The following is a 25380-nucleotide window of genomic DNA, read 5'->3' on the forward strand; positions in this document are numbered from 1 at the left end:
AAACAGTAAAAAAAAGGGGGGAGAATGAGAAAAACAAATAACACTATAAAGTGTCAAAGTCAAGGCTATAAAGTGTTTTACGGTCTTAAGGTACTGTTGAACCTCCATACAGATATTCTTCCTCTGATATACACAATTTTTTTAAATAAGAAAGAATTTGCGGATAAGCGGCAGAGGATGGATGGCTGGATGGAGGAGGTAAGAATTTGGACGGAAATTCAGGTGAGCGAGCGTATCTTTTATTTTGACATGTCAAACCGGATGTACTTTCCCGCTGTTTCCGTCAACTTGACACGCCGTGTATAAGCAGGCGGCTCAGCTGTTTGCGCTCAGTTTGTGCATCGAAATAAACCGAAAGAAAGTTCTCCGGTGTTTCCGGGACGCTCGTCTCCCCGCCGGGATCCCGCCGCCTCACCGACAGTCGCAGGTACACCGACACGCCGTTTTCCCGCTGTGAGTGACAGCTCTACGCCCGTTAGCTCGCCGGATAGCCGCCCGATGCTAAGCGGGCTGTTAGCGCCTTGTTTCTTCTCTCCACCTTTTCTTTTTCTTTCTGGAATTTCAAAAACAACCCGGTTTCCGACTGACGTTCAACCGGATTGTCGCTTTCTATCGTCCACTTTTGTTCGATGACGTACTCGTTCCTAAATCGATATGTCCTCTGAACCTGAGATATTTATGTAATGTCTTAATTCGTAGGCTTTTCTTAAGTTGGTATGAAGTTTGTTTGTTTGTTTTTTTTTGTTCGTCAGAAGGTTTTTAATCTGAATTTTCCGTGTTTTTATCTCCATTTTCTGTGCAGTGTGGACGATAGTTTAGAAGATACTGGTGCTATCCATTTCAAATGATCACATATTCTATTCTGTGTATCTGAATTCATTTTTTCCTCACTGTTTCCGCTCCTGCGGAAATATAATAAAAAAAAGTAAATTGAAGCTGGAAGGAATCCGATTCCACATCGCAGAGATGAGAGCAGGCTCCGCAGAACCTTCTTGGGACGTCTTTGTCCTCATTTCGAGGACATACACTCATGATTTATTCAACAGCCTCCACACACGCTTCCAGCCAGGAACCCGTTCCGGTTGTTGAAACCACAAAAGTCCTCTGAGCCATGAAAACGATGGCGTGACCTGGCGATTTAACCCGATAAAGTCCCACCTGCTCCTGTTCACCTGGAGGCTGCGGATAAAGTGATGGACTCCAGGTGTTTGTCCAGAGGTTGAAGCGGGACGTTGACCCAGACGCCCCTGGTGGTCACACATTGGAAATACAGAAGAGAACAGCAGGCCCTTGGAACCAGATGTTCTCAAGTCGCGACCCCTTTAATTCCCGAATCCTGTGACACTGAGCCGGTTCTCGTGGATGTGCGGCGCCCTAAACCAAGCTGTTTTTTGTCTCTAATGTTGCATGTCCCACACACAGGAATGAAGGGCCAGCGAGGAGGGATTTGTCTGCCTCAGTGAGAGAACAGGACGAAGGATGGAGCACGCTCAGAGTCTCCTGCTGGACGAGGATGTCCTCGGTCAGATGAATGACCAGCAGAGAGCGGAGTATGTCTTCCAGTGGCTGAACAAGCTGAAGAAGCTGCTGCCCAGCAGCCTGAAGGTATCGCTCATGTTCTGTGGTTTCTTCCGCCTCCTCATCCTCCTTTTTTTCCCCCCTGTTGATCTCTCACTCTGCTCCTCTTGTAACAAATCTAGGCTGACATCAAACAGAACCAGCGACCCTTGGTGGAGCAGCTATGGTCAATTCTGATCGGTTCTCCTGGTCCCCCCACACGTTGGCTGCTGGCGCACTGTCTGTCCCTGCTGTTTCGGATGGGTGACCCAATCCCTGCCAGCTTGACCCTGGAGAGGTGCAATGACATCATCCGCGGCCGTGACGATTCGCCGTCCGGCCTGCCAACCCGCCTGTGAGTCATCTCGTTTTTAGGATTAGCCGTTAGTCCCCGGACGTGGTGTCATGTGACTTCCTATGTGTTTCAGGGCTGCCATGGCTTGTTTGGGTTCGCTGTTTGAACACCTGGGCCGCCTCCTCGCTGCCTCGTTCAAAGACACGCTGGCCAACCTGCTGAGAGCCATGAAGAACGCCGAGGTCTGTCACTTCCTTCTTCTTCTTTTTCTTTTGGCTTTTCCCTTCAGGGGTCGCCACAGCGAATCAACCTTCTCCATCTAACCCTATTCTCTGTATCCTCCTCTCTCACATCAACTACCTTCATATCCTCTCTCACTACGTCCATAAATCTTCTCTTTGGTCTTCCTCATGACCTCCTGCACTGGCAGCTCCAATTCCAGCATCCGTCTACCAATATATTCACTATCCCTCCTCTGTACATGATCGAACCATCTCGGTCTGCCTTCTCTGACCTTCTCTCCAAAACATCTAACATGTGCCGTTCCTCTGATAGACTCATTACTGATCCTATTCATCTTGGTCACTCCCAAAGAGAACCTCAACATCTTCGTCTCTGCAACCTCTAGCTCTGCCTCCTGTCTTTTCGTCATTGGAACTGTCTAGTCAATACAGCATCGCTGGTCCCATCACTGTCTGGTACACCTTTCCTTTCATTCCAGCTGATAGTCTTTTATCACATAGTACCCCTGACACCTTTCTCCACTCACTCCAACCTGCTCCAACCTGTTTCTTAACCTCTTTTCCACACACCCCATTGTTCTGGACTGATGACCCTAACCGCCTGAAATCCTCCAACTTCTTGATCTCCACTCCCTGAGGTCTGTCACTTCCTACTTCACCTGAATGTCCTCCCCTGATCATGTTTTGACATCCCCACTGTGGTTACAGTTCAGTCACAGCAAAACATTTATTACTTCCTCCATTACTTCCTCCATTCAACCTTATTCTATTCTCTACATCCTCCTCTCTCATACCAACTAACGTTATGTCCTCTTTCACTCCATCCTTAGACCTTTACTTTCTCATTTTAACTGCAATGTTCAGCATTCCATTTCTCAAAGTGGTATTTTAGCATCTGAAAGTGATATTTTTAGCTACTCCTGAACTGAAACAAACCATTTTATCAGGAGTGTGTGTGTGTGTGTGTGTGTGTGCGTGTTTGTGTCATGCCAATGTCTGCATGTTCAGTAGTTTTATTTTTCGAGCCTCAGATCTTCTTCCTGTATCAGTCTCAGGGTCGGTATGAGATCATGTCCAGCCTGGAGAAGATGCTGCGAGGTTTGGGTATCACCGCCGTGTCGGGACACCGTGACATCTACAAGGCGGCAAGGGCGTGCCTGACTGATCGCTCCATGTCCGTGCGCTGCGCCGCCGCCAAGGTAACGACCTCCGACCCCACAATCCGGATGCAACCCTCCTGTGTCGGCTGACCGATCATCTCCTCACCAGTGTTTGCTGGAGCTTCAGCGGGAGGCTGCGTTCCTGTGGAGCAGCGAGTTGGAGAATGTGGCCACGCTCTGCTTTCGCGCCTTTGAGGGTTCCAATTCTGACGTGCGCATGTCAGTTGCCCGACTGCTTGGAACGCTGTTGGCGGCGGCGGCTGAGCCACGACACCCTGGAGGTATGACCCCCTCAGGTGCACTTCATGGTGGAGGCCACAGGAGGCAATAAACTGACTTTTGGTTTCTGTCCAGCTGTCGTCCGGCAGGGGGGGCGGGGCCGCAGCTCCCTGGAGGATGTCATGGACCTGCTGATGGGCGGCTTCCTGCGGGGTGGCGCAGGCTTCCTGCGAGCATCCGGCGACATGCTGAAGGGGACAAGCTCTGTTAGCAAGGACGTCCGTATTGGGGTCACGCAGGTCAGTCACAGGAGGCCATTTTTACTCCGGTTCTCAAGCAAGTTCAAACCATGTTCACGAGCCTCCTCTTCCTCAGTCCTGCGTGGTCTTTCTCTCCATGCTCGGCGGAACCTGGCTGGAGACAAACTTCCCCACATTCCTGTCTTTGCTGATGGAGTTGGCGTCACATGGCCGGGCGACGCAGACATTGGGCGACGCGGCCATGACGCGGCGCTGCGTGTCCTTTGTGCTGAGGAGTTCTCTGGGGTCGTTGCTGGGAGAGAAGGCCCAGACCAACGCCGCTAAGCAGCTCTGCCTCGCCATCGCTGCGCAGAAACCCGCCGTTGGTGAGGAAAGACTGGGTCATGTGACCGTGGTTAGAGAGCCTTCCTAGAAGTAGAAATTGCTTTCAGATGTCAAGTTGATTAGTTTTGTGGTTGAAGGTCCATGTCTCTTTGACTTCAAATTGTTGGGTTTGTCTCCAAGTCTCAATAATGAAAAATACGTAATTCCACGAATCTGATCTGACTCACCACAATATGTAATACCATGTTATTAATCTACAGAACAGACCTATTCAGTTGCTGGCCTGTGGGACGCATGCAGCCCTAGACGTGACAATCAAAACACACAAAGCTAAGCAAACAGGACAGTCTTTGATTGGAAAATATTGAAAATAGCTCAGAGTGAAGAAAAATATTATCAAATATTCGAAATAAGAGGGGAAAAAAGAAAAAAAATCAAACAATCCTGACTGCATGAAATTTACCTACGGGAACGAGACAAACTAGTACAAAACCATACATAAATCATAAAAGTCCAAACTGAGTATATGAAGCTAGCGGGATCCCAGGAGTATTCCTTTGGAACGGAGGCTTCGTAGTCCGCACAATGCTCCAAACGTCGTAATTCCTTTCCCCTGGTGAAAGTTTCCATGACAAGAAGCCACAAGCTTATTGTTGTTTTCGAAACACTTGGAAAGAACTGCTCCCACCCCAACATTTGTGGCCGCCTTCCCCATGAACTGCCAGCTTGGATCGGGAACCCTGAGAATAGGGGCAGTAGTGAATTGTCTTAAGTTCCTGGAAGGCCTCCTCAGCTTGAGGAACCTGAACAAATGAGAGTGGATAGAGCTGTGCAGCTACGGCACTGACGTTTGATTGACTGCCTGTAAAACTTAAACCGTTAGAATTGCTGAACCTTTCTTCAGTCATCTGTGCTAACTTTGCCTGGGTCAATTTGTGTCCTCTCCGGGGCTATGATGAAGCTCATTCTTCCCCATTTTGACATCATTGATTCTCCAGCAATTACTGGAAAACCTTATGTAGTTATATATAAACATGTGATAAGTTTGTCAAGGTAAGAAAAGATCAAAATATCATTCTGGTACACCAAACAAAGTGATCCAGAAAGTCTCTAGAACAGCATTGGTCATGCTTTGGAAAACACTTGATTCATTAGTCAAGCAGAATGGTATTTGTCAGTATTTGTTAGCATTTGCTTTGATCAAATTCAGTCACAACACAAACATGTCACTCGGGGTGAGTCAATGAGGAGGTTTTGGTACTTATAAGTGGTAGTCTGCATGCAAGCTTCATTTCTTGATACTATATCTTGACAACAATACAGTGCTGCGCCCCAACCAATGATGTAGAGTATGACATCAGAGAGGAGTTCTATCACAAACTAGCAAACTGTTTCAAAGGTTCCTCAGTGTGATATGACGATAATCATAGGGGATCTGAATGCTAAAATTGGACAGGACAACACAGACTGGGAAAGCAGTGTAGGAAGGCATGGATGTGATGACCCTAATAACAATGTGTCTTTGTTATTGGAGGTACCATCTCTCCTTACAGAGGTGGTAAATCAGTCATGGTTACCGTCAACAAGTGGCGAGAATCAATGCTTGACGTGACAGTCAAAAGAGGAGCAAATATATGCAGTGATCACCATCTATTGACTGCTTAATTGAGACTCGAGCTCAGAAAGGCGTCACCTGAGAAGAGAAGAAGGAAACATCTGGATAATGCGAAGTCCAAAATCTGTGAGGTGAAACAGGGCTTCATTTTGAAATTATGTAACCGTTTCCCGGCGTCTACCTCAGTTGAAGAAGAGGACGTTGATCTGAAATGTGACAAGATCAAGATTGTATAGACCCAAACAGCAGAAAAGACCATTGGTACCAAATCAAGGAAAAATTGTTGTCTTTTTTTGACATATTTTTTATGTCTGTATGAATTTTGTCATATCCAGATGCTTAGTGATTGCTAAACGTGTCCGGTAACATTTATTGATTTCAAATTGTGGCCCAGTTGAATGTGTCATTGAATAGCCCCGGTAAAGAAGATATCTAAGCACAATGTAATAACTGGTCGCTGTGTTATGTGTGCACAGAGGCTTCTCTGACAGACCGCAACATGGAGAGCAGGGCTTCTTCTGCAGACATCTCTGCGAGTCAACATGTTCTGGTCTGCTGTTTGTTGGAACTTGGAGCTCTGGTCCAGGGGCTGGGATCTACAGCTGCCCCCCTGCTGACTGACAGCAGCACAGGTCACAACACATATACTCTCTCACACACACACGCACGCACACAAACACACAGACACAGTGTTTCTGACACATGGGTGTTATTAAAAACTGAAATGAAAGTGTGTGTGTGTTTGTGCGCAGCTCTCCTGGACACTGTCGTCTCTGTCCTCCTCCACCCCTCCTCCTCAGCCCGGCTAGCAGCTGCCTGGTGCCTTCGCTGCGTTGCTGTGGCGATGCCATCCCAGTGCTGCCCTCTGCTGGGCTACTGCTCTGAGCGTCTGGTGGCACTCAAGTCGTCCCCCGAAGCTGTGGCGGGTTACGGGGCTGCTGTCACTGCCCTGGTGGCGGCAGTGCAAAGCTGCCCCCTGGGGATCCCCCACACCCAGGGGCGGGTGGGTATCCACTCACAGACAGGCGCAAAAACTTTTTGAGGTGTTTCTATGTTTTCGGTTTTGATCTAACCTCAACTCAAACCCTTCAGAGGACCAGTTGCCTCTGAAATTCTTGGTTGGTCAATGTTTGTGTTTGTTGGGGAGGGGATCTGTGACTAAGACCTGATTTAATGCCATTTCCATCAAAACTGGATGTTAGTTACCAGTGTTTATGTTTGAATACTTGCACAGGTAGTCCTGGATCTAGCTGAGGACCTGCTGCGGTCAGCTTCTCAGAACAGTCGAATGTCCCGCCAGAGGACGGAGGCAGGATGGATGCTGGTCTCCTCCCTCATCACTCTAGGTAGGACCAGACTGACTATTGACTTCAGTGTGTGTTTTTTTTTTTTGTTGTTAAAGTTGCTCTACAGCTTTATATAAACACAAATTTGGTGACAGCGTGGCACAGGAGGTAGAGAAATCGTCTTCGGAACCGAACGTTCCTGGTTTGATTCCCGGCTCCTCCTATTGTGTTGGAGTGTTGTTGAGCAAGACACTGAACCTCTAACTGCTGATGCTCGTGGATGGTATCTCATGGTTCATCCATGATGGGTTAATTGCAGAGAAAAAAAATCCCCACGGGATTAATAAAGGATAAATTATTATAATTGCATGCTTGTTTTCATGAAAAGAAATTGTGAAACTAACATCTATTTAATTTCAAAAGGATGCCTCATGGTGTGTGTGTGTGTGTGTCTGTGTGCGTAGGCCCAGCTGTTGTGGAGCACCACCTCCCCCGCCTCCTCCTCATGTGGCGCTGTGTTTTTCCCGCTTCCCTGAGGGAACAGGAAATGGAGCTGCGTCGGGGGGACTACTTCACGTGGCAGGTTACGCTGGAGGGCCGTGCCGGGGCATTGTGCGGTCAGTGTGACACTCAGGCTGACGACTCCCTTGGCTTTCTGCCACTGTTTACCCGTCTGAATGGAGTTTCCTGTCCAACAGCCATCAAGAACCTGCTGCTGCACTGCAGGGAGCTGGTCACGGACGACGTCATCAGTCGGCTGCTCACACCATTGGCCTGCGCTGTTGCCCTTCTCCCCAAGTAAGCTCCTGGTTGGTTGCCTTGAAGTTGCACCTATTTACTTAGTTTGTCCTTGTTCTGACCCAGTAACTTACCCTGCTTCTGAGCGCGTGGTTTGTAAGCGGAGTCCGTCAGAACCACGCGTGTTCATGTGCCCTCCCTCCCGCCTGCCTGCAGGCTGCCGTCTCTCTACAGAACCTATGGGACTTCAGTTCGCAGCCTGTCGCTTGTCTTCAGACTGAGAGTCTATGATGTTCTGGCCCTGCTTGCCCCTCACACCTACCAGGGTACTTTCACACCTCACTCTGATGTCACCTCATCCACAAGTGAAACCGTGGTTTTACTAATGTTATTCTGAGTAACCCAGTGTTTTCATTTTCTTTTTTTTTTTCCCAATTTGTGATGGATGTTTGTCTTTCTTCCACCCCTCCTGTAACACCTGTCTGGTTTGTCTGTGTGTCGTGTGTTCTTCCTACTGTCAGAGAGCTTTGGGCTAGTGATGAACCAGCTAGTCTCGGATCTGTCGGGTCATGATAACCTGAACCAGGCGTGCTCGGATCTCACCCTGCTGCCCGCCCTGTGTCACCATGACGACCTGCCGCTGGTCGGCCCGAACCTACATGACACCAATCACAGATACATCGAGGAGCAGGTCATTGGAATAACCAAAACGTTTCTCACTTTTCTGTTTGTTATTGTTTAATAATATTTGATAAAAGGGGAAAAATAAGCAATTGGAATTTAAGGAGAACAGACAGTTACTATCAGTCAAAATTAATGTTCTGTTAATTAACTCATTGAACCTTGTTCCTGCAGCTTCATGGCAGCAGCGGGGCCGGCGGAGGTTCGCTGGAAAACGACCCTTTCGCTCTATGTGACAAAACTGACGACGCTCCTGCTCCCCTTCCTCCTGCCGTTGCCCTGACAGCCGCCGCCGTACGCCTCTTTGGGACCCTGTTCCCTCACATTATCCCCCCCCAGAGGTACAGGAACCAGTCAGCTCTTGCACACAGTGAAACCAATGTTTGAAGGACCTCCAGGGTTCTCCTCAGGCCCCACAGACAAAAGGAAATGGTTTTATTTAACTTCTATTGTACTGACACGTTTGCTATTTGACCTGAATGTCAGTTGCTCATAAGAACCTTTTTTTTCTATAAATGAATCTTAAATTTCAGTTTATTTTTCTTGACGGGTAGGGTTCGGGGTGTTGGTCTCTGTTCTGTAGATTCATTGCTAATGAGAAGCCGTCTCTACCAGGGTGAAGATCCTGGAGCAGTTTGGGGAGACGCTGGTCCAGCTGAAAGGTCAACGTCAGCAGACCATCCGGACACACTACTGTGCTGCCCTCTGCAGCCTGCTCAAGGTACTACACCTCATGCTTCTAGTCATTGGTCAATGAACTTGATCAGTGATCAATTTATTAATGATAAATACATTGGTGTGTGTGTGTGTGTGTATATAAAAACATTAACAGTATAGCATGTGTGTTTGGTCATCCTCAGCACCAGGCCAGTGTCGGAGGCTCCTTGGGTCCAGAGGAGGCTCGTGCCCCAGCCCTTGCCCTCCTGACGGGGGCGCTGGAAAGCCAGAGTCCTCTGCTACGGTGCCTGGCAGCAGAAGGCCTGGCCTGCCTGGCGCAGCTGGGGGGCGATGCTGGGTTCACTGTGTCCCTGTCCCTCCTCTGCTTGGACAGGTGAGCAGGGCTGGGGGTTAAGCTAGTTAACTCAGTTAGCTGTGGGTCGCCTTTCAAAATCAGACTTGGAGATATAACCGGTATATTCACCTTGAGTTTGGAGAAAATCTTAATATTTGCCATATTGACATAATCAGATAAATCCACAAATAATGAGTTTAGGACTGATGAAGATTTCAGATGACACGCCATAATTGTCCCTGTCTTCTGTAATTTAGATCTGATATCCATTAATTTCTTTTAAGTCTGCAATCCAAGCCGTATTCCTAAATTGTTTATTATAGTTTGATTTAAAAGACTTGTAATTTGTAAGAAATATTTTATTTTGAAACCTTTCAAAACACTTCAAAATCAGCACACAGACCTCCCTTTTAAATCGGGGCTTTACCCATTTATGTAACAACAAGGAGTATTTTGAATGCATTATTACGTTACGACCTCCCCACCTGTTCACAATTTCAATATGTTTTGGGGTTCATTGCAAGATCTCATCAAGTGAAGGTTTTGAGACTCGTGATCAGTCAAAGATCTACAAATGCAAATATTTTGAGCCAAGAGAAGTGAGGAATCTAAAGGTGCCCAGGGTCTTTTGAGCATCTCCCTACCCTCTGGCTCTGTCACAATTCCAACACGAGACTTTATTTTAATCAGCCTGTTTGTCCATGTAGGAGGACGAACCTCGGGCCAAGCAAGGCCTTGGGCTGCTGGGTTTACAGATCTTTAAAAAGTATGAGCTAAAAAAAATGTTTTTGATACAAAGACAAAAAAATCATCTCTAAAAGTAGCAGTGACCGTTATTTTTAACTTCAGTCAGACTTCAGGTCTTGGTAGACCCGCTGCATGTGATGCTGTGTTCACAGTTCGTAGTTTGATGTTCTGAAAATGTGGTGACACTGAAAAATGTTTCATGTCCAAATATAACTGTCACATGGGAAAATGAAAATATCCAGTTTGAAAGGAAACACTGGCATCACAGCCAGTCCAAAATCGTCTCCTCACAGCATGAACGTTCTCCGAGTTCTGTTTGGGCCTGCCTCGGTTCTCTGTGTGTTCTCTCCAGCTTCTCCATATTCCTCTCAAAGTTTCCAAAACAACGTGTAGGTTGATTGAAGACTCTGAATTGTCCATAGGTGTGAATGAAAGGATGACTTACAGCTGACCCATCCGTTATACTCTCTTCTCACTCTAATAACTGCTAGGAATTAAATAAAAACTACAAACAGATTTTGTTTAACATTTAAAAAGTCGCAGGATAAAACAGACAAATAGAGAACAGTTCTCAGCGGGACATCACAGTTTTCTCTCCCCGTTTGCCATCATAGCTTCCCCTGTGGGACCACAGCTTCACTCTTCATAGTGTGGAACCCCTCAGTGCTGCCCCTCACAGGCTGCACCAACACCAACATGATACATATGCGACCAAGAAGAATAGTAGACTGGGCTTATTGGTGCAGCCACACAGTAACATCATGACAGATTGTCCTCACAGGAGGACAAGTACAACATGTTAGACTCCAGTGTTGTCAGGATGTTGTCATGTCCTACTGATATCATTATTTACAGGATGACATCGTGAATATTTTGGCAGAAGCGTTTTGTATAAAGCTGAGCAAGACAGTTTTATCTCAAGGAGACGCTGAAGGTGGTGCTGAGACAACTCCACGCACGTTGACCACCCTGAAACCCCACACAAGACCAACATTGCCCAGTGGTCCCTGAGAGACTTGTTAGCCCGTCTGGTGTGGATTGATCAGTTCACCTCGTTCAGCATGGAGCTCAGCCTGGAACCGGAAGAATCAAGTCGCGCAAGGAAAAGCCTGGAACCGAAGATAGTGAAAACAAAAGTTGCCAAGGAGTGCCTGGAGGTGAAGACACCACAGTCCAGTGAAGCTTCAGCATTGTCTGAACCGCCATCCAGCACCAAGATGCTACAGCCTGGTGGGATTTTGTCGCGGGACTCACTCAGGTATCTGGTTAGTGTCCTGGTCTATCGCATGGTCGCACACAAGGACTCTTGCAGAGCCAAAAAGCGCTTGGAGCCAGGGGACATCAAGGCCATCATCAAACGCATCCTGGAGAACGTGCCCAAGGAGATCCAGGCCTCCTTCGCTGCTGCCATGGAGAGGAGGTGTTCAATGGAAAGCGTGAAAGAGGCCGTTATCAATGACCTCTTCAGCAATTTCACGTCCCCGAGGAAGTTATTTAAAGCAGCTCGGTCGTCAAGGGATGCCACTTTTGTTCAGGTTTTTCTGACTTCATTGAAAACCCACCTGGACGCCCTTCTAAGACCTCCCAAAGTGTCTAGGATTCGCAGGTTTTTTGAAGCTGCAACCTCATCTGGAGACAGTAAAGTCACAACACCGGAATCCAGCTCAGACAAGGACTTTAAAGAGCTGCTCCCTGACTCCAGTGGTGACATGTCTTCAGCTGCACCTTCCCTCACTCCGCCTTCACGGTCTGATGCGATCCTTTCACAGGACTCGCTCAGGTATCTCGTGAGTGTTCTGGTCTACAGACTGGTTGCGCACAAGGAAACTCGACGGGCCAAAGGATGCCTGGAACCTGGGGACATCAAGGCCATCATCAAGCGCATCCTGGACAAGGTGCCTGAGGAGATCCAGGCCTCTTTTGCTGCTGCCAGAGAGAGGAAGTGCACGATGGAAGGCGTGAAAGAGGCCGTCATCAATGACCTCTTTAATAATTTCAAGTTTACAAGGATGTTATTTAAATGTGCGCGATCCTCAAGGGACACAAGATTCATAGACTTTTTCCTTGCATCCTTGAAAACGCACTTGGATGAAGTTCTAAAGGCTCCAAAAGTGTCCAGGTGGCGTCAGTTTTTAGGAAATTGGATCTCCTCTGGAGACCAGAAAGACATGCTTCCAGATTCCAGTGTGGCCATTACCCCGTCCGAGGACATCAGACACACAACAGAGACCACCGTTGCCATGACCTCAACTGTCCCTTCAACCAGCTGGGCGCTGCTTTCCGACGCTATTCTGTCTTTCTCCCTTGGCTACATTGTCATGGTTCTGGTTTACTGCATGGTCACACAGGAAGATGCCCAGAGAACCACCAACAACTTCAGTCTACACAGAGAACGTCCTTGAATATTGGACTTTTGGATGTGGTCTATTGGTCCCCTCATGGATGGACAGAACCATTGCTTTTCTTTGTTGAGGGTACAGCCTCCAGATCCCTTTCTATTTTTCTTCAAAGGACCTTTATTTTGAATAATTTCTCTCATTTTGATGTGCACTTTTTACCTGTCAGCCACGGCCATCTTTGCTCTGAGAGGTCGAGACCTTCTGTGGATCCTGCTTGTGTAGCAAATCACAATTACGGTCTTGTGTCAAGTAGTTGCTGATCTGGAATCTACTAGCCACATTCTCCTATTTGGCTCCAGCCATTGTGATCATCCCAGACTTCCACACGAAACCATGAAACTCTGGTGTTGGCTGAAAACACTTCCCTCACAAGACTTAATCGTGGTAATCGGATTTTTGATGGGTTCGACCGCTTTGAATCCCTTGATGTGATTGGCCAGCCCAGCATTGACCAAAAAAAATACAGATAGAAACCTCTGACTCGTGTCCAAACATTCCATGAACATGTCACCTTGAAGGACCAGGTCAGACCTCTTCAAATATAATGAAGATGACCAGAACATCCTGCTCCTGACGCTCGTAGGTTGTCTAACAGAAGGTATTTGGGCCTCTGTTCTTACCCAAGGCTTTGAAGGGTCGTATAAAGACTCCGTCTGGTGGCTCTCCCCAATAAGCCCTCAAGTGAAACTGATTTTGTAGCTTTGAACAAGATCCTTGTCAGATCTGAGGTCCTGGATCTGGGTCTATGTACCTCATGGAGGATCAGGACTGAATGGGCTCATGGATTCCTTTCACTTCCACTGTTTCTGTTTGTGAAATTCTTTAAAGGTTTTTGCACAAATAAAGGTCAGACATAAAGAATGACGTTATTATCACAATAAATCTGTGGTGGACTGGGTTTTCCACTATCCAGGTTCCCCCATCTTTCTCCCACAGTCCAAACACTCAGTTGATCAAAAAACAAATTTCAATTAAATTTGTATGGTCACATGATTGATCAATTGTTTCCTGTGTGTTCCACCGTGAAGAAACTGTAGCCGCCTCTGTATTAGTTACTGTTAAAAGCATGAAGCACCATCTTCTGCTCACACCTCTTTAGTCCCTCCGGAGCGGTCAAGGCATCAGCCGACTCTTAACCGCAGCAAATGTTTACCTTGTGTCCAGGCTAAAGATGGCACGGGATGCGGCCTCCCGCAGTGGCTTCGCTCTGGCCCTGGGGGCGTTGCACCGCCACCTTGGTGGAATCAGCTCCCCCCCCCACCTTTCCACATGTGTGGGTGTCCTCTTCACCCTAAGCCAGGATGCCACCTCGCCGGAGGTCCAGGTATTGCACTTTTGTCTTTTTTTAAGACACTTGTTTTCGCTGTGGGTTTGTCATGGTGGACTTCCTATTGGTTTCTGTTCTAGACCTGGTCCTTGCACAGCCTGTCCCTGGTGGTGGACCTCTCCGGCTGCCTGTACCGTGTCCACGCCGAGCCGTCCTTAACGCTGGTCCTGCGGCTGCTGCTGTCAGCTCCGCCTACCCACCCAGAGGTGCATCGCAGCCTGGGCCGCTGCCTGCAAGCTCTCATCACCTGCCTGGGCCCTGACTTGCAGGGTACGAGCCTCCTCCTTGCCGCCGAGCATGCCCGTTATGATGGCGGTTTGAACCCGCATCTTTGTTTCAGGGGAGACAGCGGCCATGACGGCCCTGCGGTCCGGCTGCCTGCTGGGCTGCGCTGCCATGCAGGCGGCGCCTGGCTCTGCAGTTCAGGCCCGGGCCATTTCCTGTCTGCAGCAGCTGCATATGTTCTCGCCCCGACACGTGGACCTGGCCCACCTCGTACCAGCGCTCTGTGTGAGTAACACCAAGATGAGACCCCCAGAGCTGCTGAACAAATCGGACAGTACTCTGATGGTAGACCCAGACCTTCAAAATAATGCTGTTTAAACTTAATGGGTTTCAAAGTGAGAATAATGAGTTTAAACTTATAAAAACAAATTTAAGTATTGTATTTTTGCTACTGTTGAAGCATGAAGGGCCTGTAGCACTATCTTCTGCTCACACCTGTTTAGTTTCTCCGGGATAATCAGGGCATCAGCCGACTCCTAACCAGAGCGAATGTTTACCTCGTATCCAGGCAGATATTTGTAAAATATCCTCAGAAAAAAAAAGGAAAAAAAAAAAGATTTCCTGCTAATGTTTTACAACCTTTGAACGTAGTTCCCTCATGTTTGAATCTATTTGTTTTGCTGTTGCTAAGTTAAAGTATAAAGTAATTCTCCCCATTACACTGAATTTCTTGACAATTGTTTGCAGCTTTTAGAACAACTCCCTGGCTAGTTCTGGCCTTTTAGAAAAGTTGGATTATCCAGTCAGGTCCTGTTATTCCTGGATTAAACTGTAGATGAAATCATGAGCCAGATAATGAGCCTTCAGAAGAAGCTTCTGAAGTGAGGTTGAAGATGTCCTTGGGCAGTGTGGGTGAGGTTGACCCTGTCTCATGTCTTGCAGGAGATTTTACTGGACTGTTCCGTGTTGGTAGGTTCCGCTCGATGCACTGTGGTTCCTAACATTAACTCTCCGACCTGCTGCCTCAGTCTCAGCTGGCATTAACTCCTCCCACACCTCTTGTTGAGTTACTCCAGCATGAACTATGTTTCACCTCCTTCTCACTTGGCAGCAGGCAGAACCTCAGATTGTTTCCTCTAGAAAAGGTTCGCTGACCTGAGTTTTGTTCCCCGGCCCATCCAACTGGGAACGTTAGAAATTTTGGTTTGCCAAAAGGGAAGCCGGGCCTCGAAGGGAGCCGATTGAAGTCGCCCGTTGCTTCCCTCCCGAGGTTCCTTTTCAGTTCCTCACGTCAACCACTGCAGTTCCTTTCAATTTAGACTCAATAGAACCATCACTGTTCTCATCAGAACAGGGTCAGAAATTCTGATGCTATTTCCAATCCAGATTTTGGTTTCCTTAGGCTCGGGGTGGTGTGGGGGTCCTACTGCATCGACTGATCAGTAGCTTTGACAGTTCCCGTGAAACTCTGGAGGAAACACTGACTGCATGTTAGAACCTGGAATATCAATCAGCTACCAGCTGTGACGTTTGTTTGTTTTCTTTGTGTGTGTGTGTGTGTGTGTGCGTGCGCACGTATACGCTTTAGGCCCACCTGTACAGCTCCTACCTCTGCCTCAGGAGAGCGGTGGTTGCTTGTCTGCGTCAGCTGGTTCAGCGAGAGGCGGCGGAGGTTTGCGAGCTCGCTGTTGCTCTGGTGAAAGAGCTGCCGAGACAAGAGGACACACAGCTGGGTGAGTGGAGGCGGGTCAAACTTTGACTTCGAGATCTTTCATCTGACAACCACCTGTTATTTGTCTGCAGATGTGACCATAAAAGAGGTGGGCCTGGAGGGGGCGCTCTTCTCCCTGCTGGACCAGGAGTCAGACCCGGGCCTAAGGCGGGACATCCAGGACACACTGGTCCACATGATGGCATCCAGCACCACCAGTAGGAAGCTGGGACACTGGCTGAAACTGTGCAAGGACGTCCTGTCCGCCACGACCGGTGAGTCACATGGCCTGACCGGTTGGCCAATCAATACAAAGCAGGAATGTTCTGGTCTTTCCCCGGGAATTATCAGGTTTTTCTGTCCGCCGCAGTTTTTACTGTTTCAAATTTCTCTCGAGTTTGAAGGTAATAATTATCTGTGTGTTTGGCATCTTTTTTGGCATTGATGTTTCTCTTCAAGATTTGACAACGAATGACCGGAACCTAGATGACTGAGAACCTTGATCATTAATCCAGGGTTCAGAAAAATTCTTAGGTTACTTTCAGATAAAGCTTCCCATGTGTTCTGAGGTCGGATGTGAATTTTATTTGTCGCAGGTTGTGTGATGTTGTGTAAAGTCAGATGGTGGCACTTATTCAAATAGTGATAAACATTTAACAAATGAAAATTACTTAAAAAAAAAAACATCAGAAAATTGTTTTGATATTAGTTCTAAATATCTATCTGACCCTGCGCTTCCCCTCCCAGACCGCCGGGTACTCCCTGAGGCGAGCCAAGAGGAAGAGTCTGACAGCAGCCACGATGACTCGGCAGTGTTCCGAGCCCAGTCTGATTCCAGAGGCCCGTTTACAGCGCTGCGATGGGCCACACGCCGTTTCGCCATGGAGTGCGTGTGTCGTATCATTGCACAGTGTGTGAACGATGACCCGGCCCATTGCAACATGACGCTGGCTCAGGATCGCCGTCTCCATGAATCTACTGGTTAGTCTGCTGCTGTGTGTGTTTGGGGGTGGGGGTAGGGGGGGGGGGGGGGGGGTTGTTTGCGCGCATACGTGTGTGCATGTGTAACGTCTGGCCTCTCCTGGCAGACTTCCTGGTCCTCCACTTAGGAGATCTGGTCCGCATGGCATTCATGGCGGCGACCGATCACAGCAAGCCGCTGCGACTGGCAGGGCTGCAGACGCTCCTGGTCATCATCCGGTTCTTCTCAAATGTTGCAGAACCTGAGTTCCCAGGTCATGTGATTCTGGAGCAGTACCAGGCCAATGTAAGACCCTTAGCCCTTTTTCCAGAGCTTTCGGGACTCTACTCTGCTGTGGCATTCATCAACATCTGTGTGTGTGTGTGTGTGGGCGTGCATGCATGTGCGTGTGTGCGTGAGCAGGTAGGAGCAGCTCTCAGACCAGCCTTTTCAGCTGACGCTCCTCCTGATGTCACTGCTAAGGCCTGCCAGGTGATCTGTCATCAATAATCATGAGTTCATCTTTAAACTTTCAGGTTTACAGTTTTCAAAAGTGCCTGAGCCTTTTTGTTACCCTTTATGTATTTTTTTCCCAGTTCTGTTCAAGTAAAAAAAAAAAAAAGATCTCACCAGTATTTCAAATGAACAATCAGAGCCTCTGATTTGACAGAATTTGCCCCTGATTAATTCTGAGCATGTAATTAGTCGAGAAGATTCTCGAATCCTTCAGAGGGCAAAACTGTAATGGCGTCCCCGACCCCCCCCACTGCCCAGGTGTGCAGTGCCTGGATTTCCAGTGGTGTGGTCAGCGACCTCCGTGACCTCCGGCGTGTCCATCAGCTGCTGGCCTCCTCACTGGCCAAAGTACATGCAGGGAGGGGGACCACAGGTCAACTGTACAACGAGGCAACTGTTACCATGGAAACCCTGGCTGTCCTCAAGGCCTGGGCTGAGGTGGGACATCTGAATGTGTCCTTTTTTTTGGTTTCCTGGGTTTATGACCCTCCTACGTTTAAACTCTCCCCCCCCCCCCCCCCCCCCCCACAGGTTTATATCATTGCCGTTCAGAGGGGCCACCAGAAGGAGAGGTTTGGTGAAGGGGGCGATGACAGGGGGGCAGAGCCTGGAGGGCTGGGACTGCTGAAGTTGGTCCAATCTGATCTGTCCAGGCTGAGCCGGCTGTGGCTGGCGGCGCTGCAGGACCATGCCCTGCTGACGCTGACGCCGGAATACGCGTTGCAGCTGCCCCCCGCAGGTGAAAAGGCTCCCATCCACCATATTGTTCCTATTGCACGGTGGTGTCACATATTATTTTGTTTGGTCCTTCCTGCAGGAGGCTCCTTTTACACTGCGGAGACAGTGAACCAGGCTAGACCTCACTACTGCTCTTCCTGGGCCTCCATCCTGCACGCCACGTCCCTGTGGCTACACACCACCGGTCAGTGGACCTCCTCCATGATCTCCTCTCCACTCCCTCTCTTGTCTCCTGACTCCTCTTCATAACCTTGACACGCTCGTCCTTGTTCCTTCTCTCTGCTCCACCAAATGGCTCCTCCACTCAGTCAATATTCTTCTTCAGCCTGCACGTTTTTCTCACATACACCTTTTTGCTGAGTTGTCGCCATAGGCGATTTATATCGCTGATGGCAGCAGTCCCCAACCTTTTTTGGGTCCTGTAACGGGTGGGGTAAGAACCTAATTGCAACACCAGTATACGCTACAACAACTAATGGGACTGGAACCAAAGCTTTTAAGTCCACACTGATGGTGCTTAGTGACCTACAGTGCCATTGTGAGCTCAAAGCCAACTTGGTGGTTGAGGTGAGTGGAAAAGCAGACATGCTTGGACAATTTTTGAGGGATTTGCCCCCACACCTTCCCCGAACTTTCCATGTTGTTGTAAGGATATTAAGGCAGACCATGTGCCTTTTTAGGAGCACACATTTGTGTGAAAATCTCTTCTCCACCATGAACTTTAATAAGTCAAAATACAGGTCACAACTCCCGATAAACATCTTCAAGATAAGATAAGATAAAATAAGATAAACTTTATTGATCCCCATAGGGGAAATTCCTTTGTCACATCAGGGATGACAATTGGCAACATCAAGGAACAGTGAGGGTGAAAAATACACAACTAGAACTAAACAACAATATACATTGAGTGACAAAAATAAATAGCAATGAATAAAACAAATAAACAAAAATAAGCAGGGTAGATATAGAAGAAGATATAGTGGAGGATATACTGAGGATCTCAATTACTTCCTCCCGCCAGCCAAATGTGGCTCAGTTGTGCAAAAGGAAGTGCTACCAGATCTCCAGGGAGTAGGTAAGAGAGGTAGTTGAAGTAGTAGTAGGTAAGCCTATATTGAGAAGAACTGTTATAAATAAAGATTGAGAAAACTGGACAGTTGTCCAATTTTTTGGAATACTTGAAATCCTTTTTTTGTGGAACCCTCAATTACAGCCCAGGCTCACCCATACTGTCCCTCCAGCGATCCACGGCTAAATTGAGTTTCAGACCCCCTGCTATGGATCTTCAACGCTTCTCCTTGCAGCTGACACCTGCTAACCCTCTTGACCGCTCCTCTTTTCAGCTCCTGGCTGCTCCTTCTTGTCTCTTCTTGGTGCTTCTTCTTCTTTCCCCTACTTCCTCTCAGTTCACTGTGAGGAGAGGAAGGATGTCATGTGGTCACCTCCCTTGTACTCCAGGTTTTGTGACATCAGAAGAGCCTCCGCCCAACCTGTCCAGGCCGGCCACACCCACCTCCATGGGAGGCTATGGGTCAGGGAGCGGAGCCAATAGTGCAGAGGATGTCAACAGTGACAGACTTCACCTACTCCTTGGTAGGAAGCATCTTCACCTGCTAGATGGCCTGCTATTGCCTGGCCCTGTTGGTAATATGTGTGTGTCTGCTAAAGGGATCAGCGTGGAATTCCTGTGTTCCCCTCACTCCGATGACCAGATGGAGAACATCACTTCCTGTCTGAAGGCCCTTCAGGTGCTGCTGGATGTCCCCTGGCCCCGGGCCAGGATAGCCAATGACCAGGTGAGTAAAAAACTGGCGCTGACTTCTAGTATAAGGTTCTAATCTAAACGGAAGATTTGAAAGTCTGGTGTGTGTGCATGCGTGTGTACACACACGCATGATATACAGCAGTATCCATTACACAGCAGTATTAATTCTTACAGTTTTCTGGTGAAAAAGTTTCATATTCAAAGGACTGGGATGCAAAAAGAGTAGAAATCCTGGAGGCACCTGACCTGGAAACACTGCCTGTGGTGCAAAATTCAGTACCAAACCAAGCTGAATTAGTGTCTGCTCTCATTCATTGTCATTGCTTCTGTTAGGGAGGTTTTATTTCACTTAACCCATGGGACTGTAACTCATAGTTGTGTGAGACAAAGATCTTGTTTTGTGACTTACATTGCAAACATACAGAAATTGCATCTCAACAGGCTATCCATAACCTCTGTGCGTGTGTGTGTGTGTGTGTGTGTGTGTGCGCGCGTGTGTGCATGCATGTTAGGCCCTGAGTGTGGAGCTCCTCAGTGTCCTCCACAGGTTGATGGTGACCAGAGAGTCGGCCCCCGTCCAGCTTGCTGTGTTGGCTTTACTGCAGCAGATCGTCACAGCAACGCAGGAGCACGTCAGGGAGAAACGCCACAGTGCCGAGGGTGAATAAACACACATCAGGTTTAGGAGATTGAAGTAGCACTCCATCTTTCAAGATTCTGATTAGAACTGGATCCAGAATCTGACCCAGAACCAGCTGGTGGTTGAAATATTTTCTTGCTCCACAGTTGACGATGGAGCAGCGGAGAAGGAGACGCTGCCTGAGTTTGGGGAGGGCAGAGACACCGGTGGCCTCCTTCCCGGACGTTCGTTGGTATTCGGAGCGCTGGAGCTCTGTCTCTGTGTGCTAGTCCGGAAACTTCCGCACCTCAGCCCCAAACTGGCTGGAACTGCCCCAAGCGGTAAGGGGGGATGAGGGTGGCAGGAGTCATTTAGTCAAATGATTGACGCACTTACTGACAGGCCGGTCTCAGGCAGAGGTCCAGCCAGTGGAGACACTTCCAAAAATCAGTCCCATTAGAACCTTATAGAACTGCAAATGCTGGATTTACAAATAATGAAAATGTTGTGGAATCAGATGTTAAACACAGCTTGTGTGTGTGCATCTGTGTGTGTGTGTGTGTGTGTGTGTGTGTGTGTGTGTGTGTATAGGTCCTGGGGCCTCATTGTGGACTCTCTCACTGAATGACTGCAGTCTGGTCTCTACTGCTCTGGCTGTCCTCTCTGAGCTGCCGTCCATCTGCTCTCCTGAAGGTGAAAACCACGTGCTCCTCCACGTGATGTGGATGAAGACTGGTCTGACAACTGTCTCACTTTTTCTGTCCATCCATAGGCAGTGTGTCCATCCTGCCCACTGTCCTCTACCTGCTGCTTGGTGTCCTGAGAGAGGTGGTGCAGCAACCTGACACACACTCTGGTAACACACATACACACAGGATTCAGTGCTACAGCAGGTCAACAAAGGAACTTTTTTAGATGTCAATAAACGCAGTGATCATTGTTTGTCACTTCATGGCTGTGTTCCCCCAGGTGACTCGGCTGTTGTATCAGGGGACGGGGCAAGAGCCAGGGTTGACCTGGTGGTCCAGGCAGCTCTGCAGGCTCTGAAGACCATCCTAACGTCACCAATGAGCCGCCAGGAAAAGAGTGGAGGAGCCTGGAAGCTGCTGCTGCGCTCTGGTCTGAAGACCCTTCTGGAAATGTGGGACACAGGTACACACAGACACACACACACACACGCACACACAGTTTATACTACACTGCAAAGACTGCAAAAACATTTGTGCCTTAACACATCTGTGTGTGTGTGTGTGTGTGTGATGGTTGATTTGTTTTCAGCTGACGGAAGTGTGGACCAGATCAGCCTCCTCACTGCTCTGACCATCTTCTTGCTGTCTGCTGGTCCAGGCATCTGCACCGTCCAGCCTCTGCACATGCTCTGTCTGCAGCGCTTCACTGCCAGCATGGAGGCCAAGGACCCGCTGGTATTTCTGCGGGGGGGGAGAGGCGGAGATGGGGTCATATCTTTGTCAAAGTGATACTGAGGACAATAGTGTCTGACACTGTTTCTCACCAACTCTGATAATAATTTGTCCAAGGGTTAATGACTTCCTGCCTGATGGTTGATGACTCCCTGTCTGCTGTCTGCTTATTGCCGTTGCAGGTAGTAAGCCGATGTTTCCAGCTGCTGTCCTCAATTTTTCAGGCTCCTCCAGGTGTCTCTGCCCCCTACATCCTGGCCCTTGGACCCCCGCTGCTTCGCTTCCTCCAGGTACTGGACCAGAACCAAGCGGTAACTAATTGATTGGGTGATTTGATATAGTGATCAGCAGTTTCTCCCTCAGAAAGTGGAGAGGAGTCACCCTCAGACACTGGAGGAGCTACAGGGGGCTCTGGAGGGGATACGGGCCCTGGAGGTTCTGGTCCAGGCGGCTGATGAGTCCCAGCGTGAGTCTAATAGGGATGTTAGTCTGTCCTCTGCTCTCCCCATTGCTACCATGACAACTGCTCTTTCTGCCTACAGGGCCTCAGCTGGTGGCTGTCTTGCTGCCAATGCTCATCTCCTTCCTTCTGGATGAAAATGCTCTGGGCTCTGCGGCGCCGGCATCCCGCTCACTCCACGAGGCGGCGCTGAGGGACCTGATGAGACTCGGGCCGCAGCACTCCGATGTCTTCAGGTGGGAACCCTGCCTCTAGATGTTGGACATTTTTACTGGATAAGTACTTAGGGTCAACAGTAGAGCAACAGAGACTGTGAAAAAGAGGTAAAGAAACGGGTTCAAGCAGGTTGGAGTGGGTAGAGTAAGTGTCAGGGGTACTATGCAGCGGGAGACTGTCAGAGAAGCCAGACTGAGATGGTTTGGTCATGTACAGAGGAGGGATTGTGAATATATTGGTAGATGGATGCTGGAATTAGAGCTGCCTGGCAGGAGGTCTAGACCAGGAGTGGGCAAACTTTTTGGCACAGGGCCCGCATTGACTTTTAAAATTTGACAGACGGGCCGGGTCAGCACAAGATACAATACATATAAAAAAAATGAATTAATAAATAAAAAAAGCACATTTATTAACTTTACATATCAGACTCTTCTGACACCTGCTTTGAAAATAAAACCAGCTTGGTTTTGAAGGCTTTGATGTGTGCTTGCATTTCATGCACAAACCGGTTTTTCCCTTGTAGCTTCACGTAGAGCTCATTCATGTGTGTCAGTATATCCACAGTAAAGGCTAAATCACAAAGCCAGTCTGTGTCATTCAGCTCAACAAAGTTCTCAAGTGGCTCCAAAAATGAAATAATCTCCTGTTTGACCGCCCACATTCATTGATCCAATCATTGAATCATTCACATCAAGTATGAATTATGTACCAATCTTTGGCGGGCCGGATTAAAAAGACGAATGGGCTGGATGTGGCCCGCGGGCCATAGTTTGCCCACCCCCGGTTTAGAGGAAGACCAAAGGGAAGATTTATGGATGTAGTGAGAGAGAGGATATGAAGGTAGTTGGTGTGAGAGCGGAGGATACAGAGAATAGGGTTAGGTGGAGAAGGTTCATTTGCTGTGGCAACCCCTGAAGGGAAAAGCTGAAAGGATAAGAAGAATACTGGATATTTTTAGATTGGTATTTTCAGCAGATGAAATAAAGCAGAATAAAAAAAATAAAAGTATAGCTATTTTGAAAACAGTCTTGGCAAATATGTAAATTCTCATTTTCATATCCTGTTTTTAATTTTACTCATATTGTTCCTTTGTCAGCCAATAATGTTGATATGACTGTCTGGCTCTGTCCCCTCAGGTCTCTGGTCGCCTCGTGTCCTCACCTCAAATCTCGCCTGGCCGCTGCCATCAAGGGTAACCAAGAGAGCCTTAGCACTAAAGCTAGCGGCGCTAACCCCCCGTCCCATGGCGCCACCAAGGCCTTCCCCAGTATCACGCTCAAGACCAACTTCCTATGAAATGACATCATCACACGAGGAGGCGGCCTCTCGAAATCTTGCAAGATTTTATTTTCATTCATTTCATTTTATTTTGTCAGATTGAAAGCTATTGTCTAGAGCTTTTATCATCCTCATCGTTTTTTATTTAGTTTCCTGCTTTACTTTTATGAATCTCTTACCATATATTGATCATTATACCAAATTGGGGTCTAACTTTTTCCCGTTTTATTCATGGTATTACTGATTTAACACAATTAGAAGAAAAAGGGAGTAATAAGATGAAAACAGGATGTCTGTAATATTTCCAGGCAGAAACCACCAGAAAAAGGTTTAAAAATAGACTTTTAGCATCAAATATATAATATTTCCAGGCAGAAACCACCAGAAAAAGGTTTAAAAATAGACTTTTAGCATCAAATATATAATAAATAATAATATCAGCAGTGAAACGAGCATATCAAATAAATTTCTATATTTGAATACTGATGTTTAATCATTACCCAATGAGATCTCTAGATATGTTAAAGTAAATTGAAAATAAAAAATATATAAACTAAATGAAATTATTGTGCAGACATTAAGCCCAAAAAGATGCCGAGGAACAAGAAAAAAAGAAAATGGTTCGTAAAACTATAAAAATGAGGATCTTAATCTTCATCGGATGATCCAAAGGTTCTTCCAGGTGTCCCCCTAAATTCCAACTCAAAGAGCTTTTGTTTTTGTTGTTCCCGCTAGCTGATTATTAACCCCCCTTTTCCTGGAAACGCCCGGGAAAACACCAGTTGTTGTGTTTGTTGAAGGTTCTTTCTGTAAGCATTAGAAGTACGGCGGCTCAGAGAGGCCAAACCCTATGTAGGGACAGCGGGTCAGGTGGGTCTCCTGTCATTTCTGACCTTCACTAATGGTTCCTCAAAGGAACATTTTAGTCACATCAAGAGGCTGTAAAATATTAAAAGTACTTTCTTTTAGAACTAACTGTCTTCCAGACTATCTGAACCAAGAACCAAGACTAACGAGATTAATTTGACTGGTATCTGGTCCTGGATGGATATTCTGGACAGGAGGCGACGTAGCAATTGACCTCAGCTGGCTGTTTTGACCCAGGAGCCAATCAGCATTCACTTTCCTGGCTTTTTGAGGTTTGAAGCTCAGGTCTGAGGTCAAAGGATGTTGTTTGTACCAGGAAGTCTATGTGTATCCTGACAAATCACCCACAACACTACGCCCGCAAGGGACAGGGCGGCGGTCAGCACTTTAGATGAAACACTACACTATGACATCATCACTACGTATTATCTGCAGGAGAGACTTTGAATGTTTTTTGGTTTTTCCTTCAAGAATGAAATAAACACGAAACTTAAAGCACCGCTTCACTCTTGGTGTGTGTGTGTGTGTGTGTGTTCCTCTATTTGATTTCATTTTCTAATATAAATACACTTCCTGTTTCGAAAATAAAGTCTGATCAGACTCTCTGGAAACATGACAATCTCAGACCCTGGTGTCTCACTACTGTCTCCTACTGGCCAAAGGGATGATGGTGCATTTAACGTCAGAAAAACATAGTATCCCCAAAAACAGCTAAAAACCACAAAAATTATTTCAAAT

General features: G+C 47.6%; 1 protein-coding gene across 2 annotated transcripts; it reads left to right on the forward strand.

The window, feature by feature from the left end:
* Positions 1 to 301: 301 nt before the first annotated feature.
* Positions 302 to 25143, forward strand: heatr5a (HEAT repeat containing 5a). Of its 2 annotated transcripts, XM_086151005.1 has the most exons (42): positions 302 to 427; positions 1423 to 1605; positions 1701 to 1912; positions 1986 to 2094; positions 3144 to 3293; positions 3364 to 3535; positions 3609 to 3772; positions 3849 to 4098; positions 6149 to 6304; positions 6425 to 6675; positions 6907 to 7018; positions 7423 to 7575; positions 7657 to 7756; positions 7913 to 8022; positions 8218 to 8387; positions 8552 to 8718; positions 8993 to 9098; positions 9238 to 9428; positions 13700 to 13859; positions 13943 to 14132; positions 14203 to 14372; positions 15030 to 15056; positions 15676 to 15820; positions 15891 to 16073; positions 16546 to 16779; positions 16887 to 17065; positions 17183 to 17251; positions 17534 to 17713; positions 17807 to 18014; positions 18093 to 18197; positions 19475 to 19609; positions 19685 to 19812; positions 20294 to 20441; positions 20568 to 20741; positions 20992 to 21093; positions 21173 to 21256; positions 21370 to 21552; positions 21679 to 21824; positions 22004 to 22111; positions 22185 to 22287; positions 22364 to 22517; positions 23634 to 25143. In XM_086151005.1, exons 2-42 carry the CDS (start codon positions 1480 to 1482, stop codon positions 23791 to 23793), a joined length of 6174 nt encoding a protein of 2057 aa, XP_086007131.1. In that variant the 5' UTR covers positions 302 to 427; positions 1423 to 1479; the 3' UTR covers positions 23794 to 25143. The 2 variants fall into 2 exon arrangements, with proteins under 2 accessions (XP_086007131.1, XP_086007141.1); XM_086151015.1 differs by lacking the exon at positions 15030 to 15056.
* Positions 25144 to 25380: the final 237 nt, after the last annotated feature.

The sequence above is a fragment of the Fistularia commersonii genome, chromosome 1 (assembly GCF_037954325.1).
Source record: "Fistularia commersonii isolate RoL2024-O1a breed Wild chromosome 1, RoL_Fcom_v1.0, whole genome shotgun sequence".
In the NCBI taxonomy this organism is placed as follows: domain Eukaryota; kingdom Metazoa; phylum Chordata; class Actinopteri; order Syngnathiformes; family Fistulariidae; genus Fistularia; species Fistularia commersonii.

Excerpts from the sequence above, each read along its gene's own strand:
- heatr5a (XM_086151005.1), top strand. The coding sequence starts at position 1,480 with ATGGAGCACGCTCAGAGTCTCCTGCTGGACGAGGATGTCCTCGGTCAG. Across the intron at positions 8,719-8,992 it reads CACATTATCCCCCCCCAGAG|GGTGAAGATCCTGGAGCAGT; the intron begins GTACAGGAACCA and ends CGTCTCTACCAG. Across the intron at positions 17,252-17,533 it reads TCACTGCTAAGGCCTGCCAG|GTGTGCAGTGCCTGGATTTC; the intron begins GTGATCTGTCAT and ends CCCACTGCCCAG.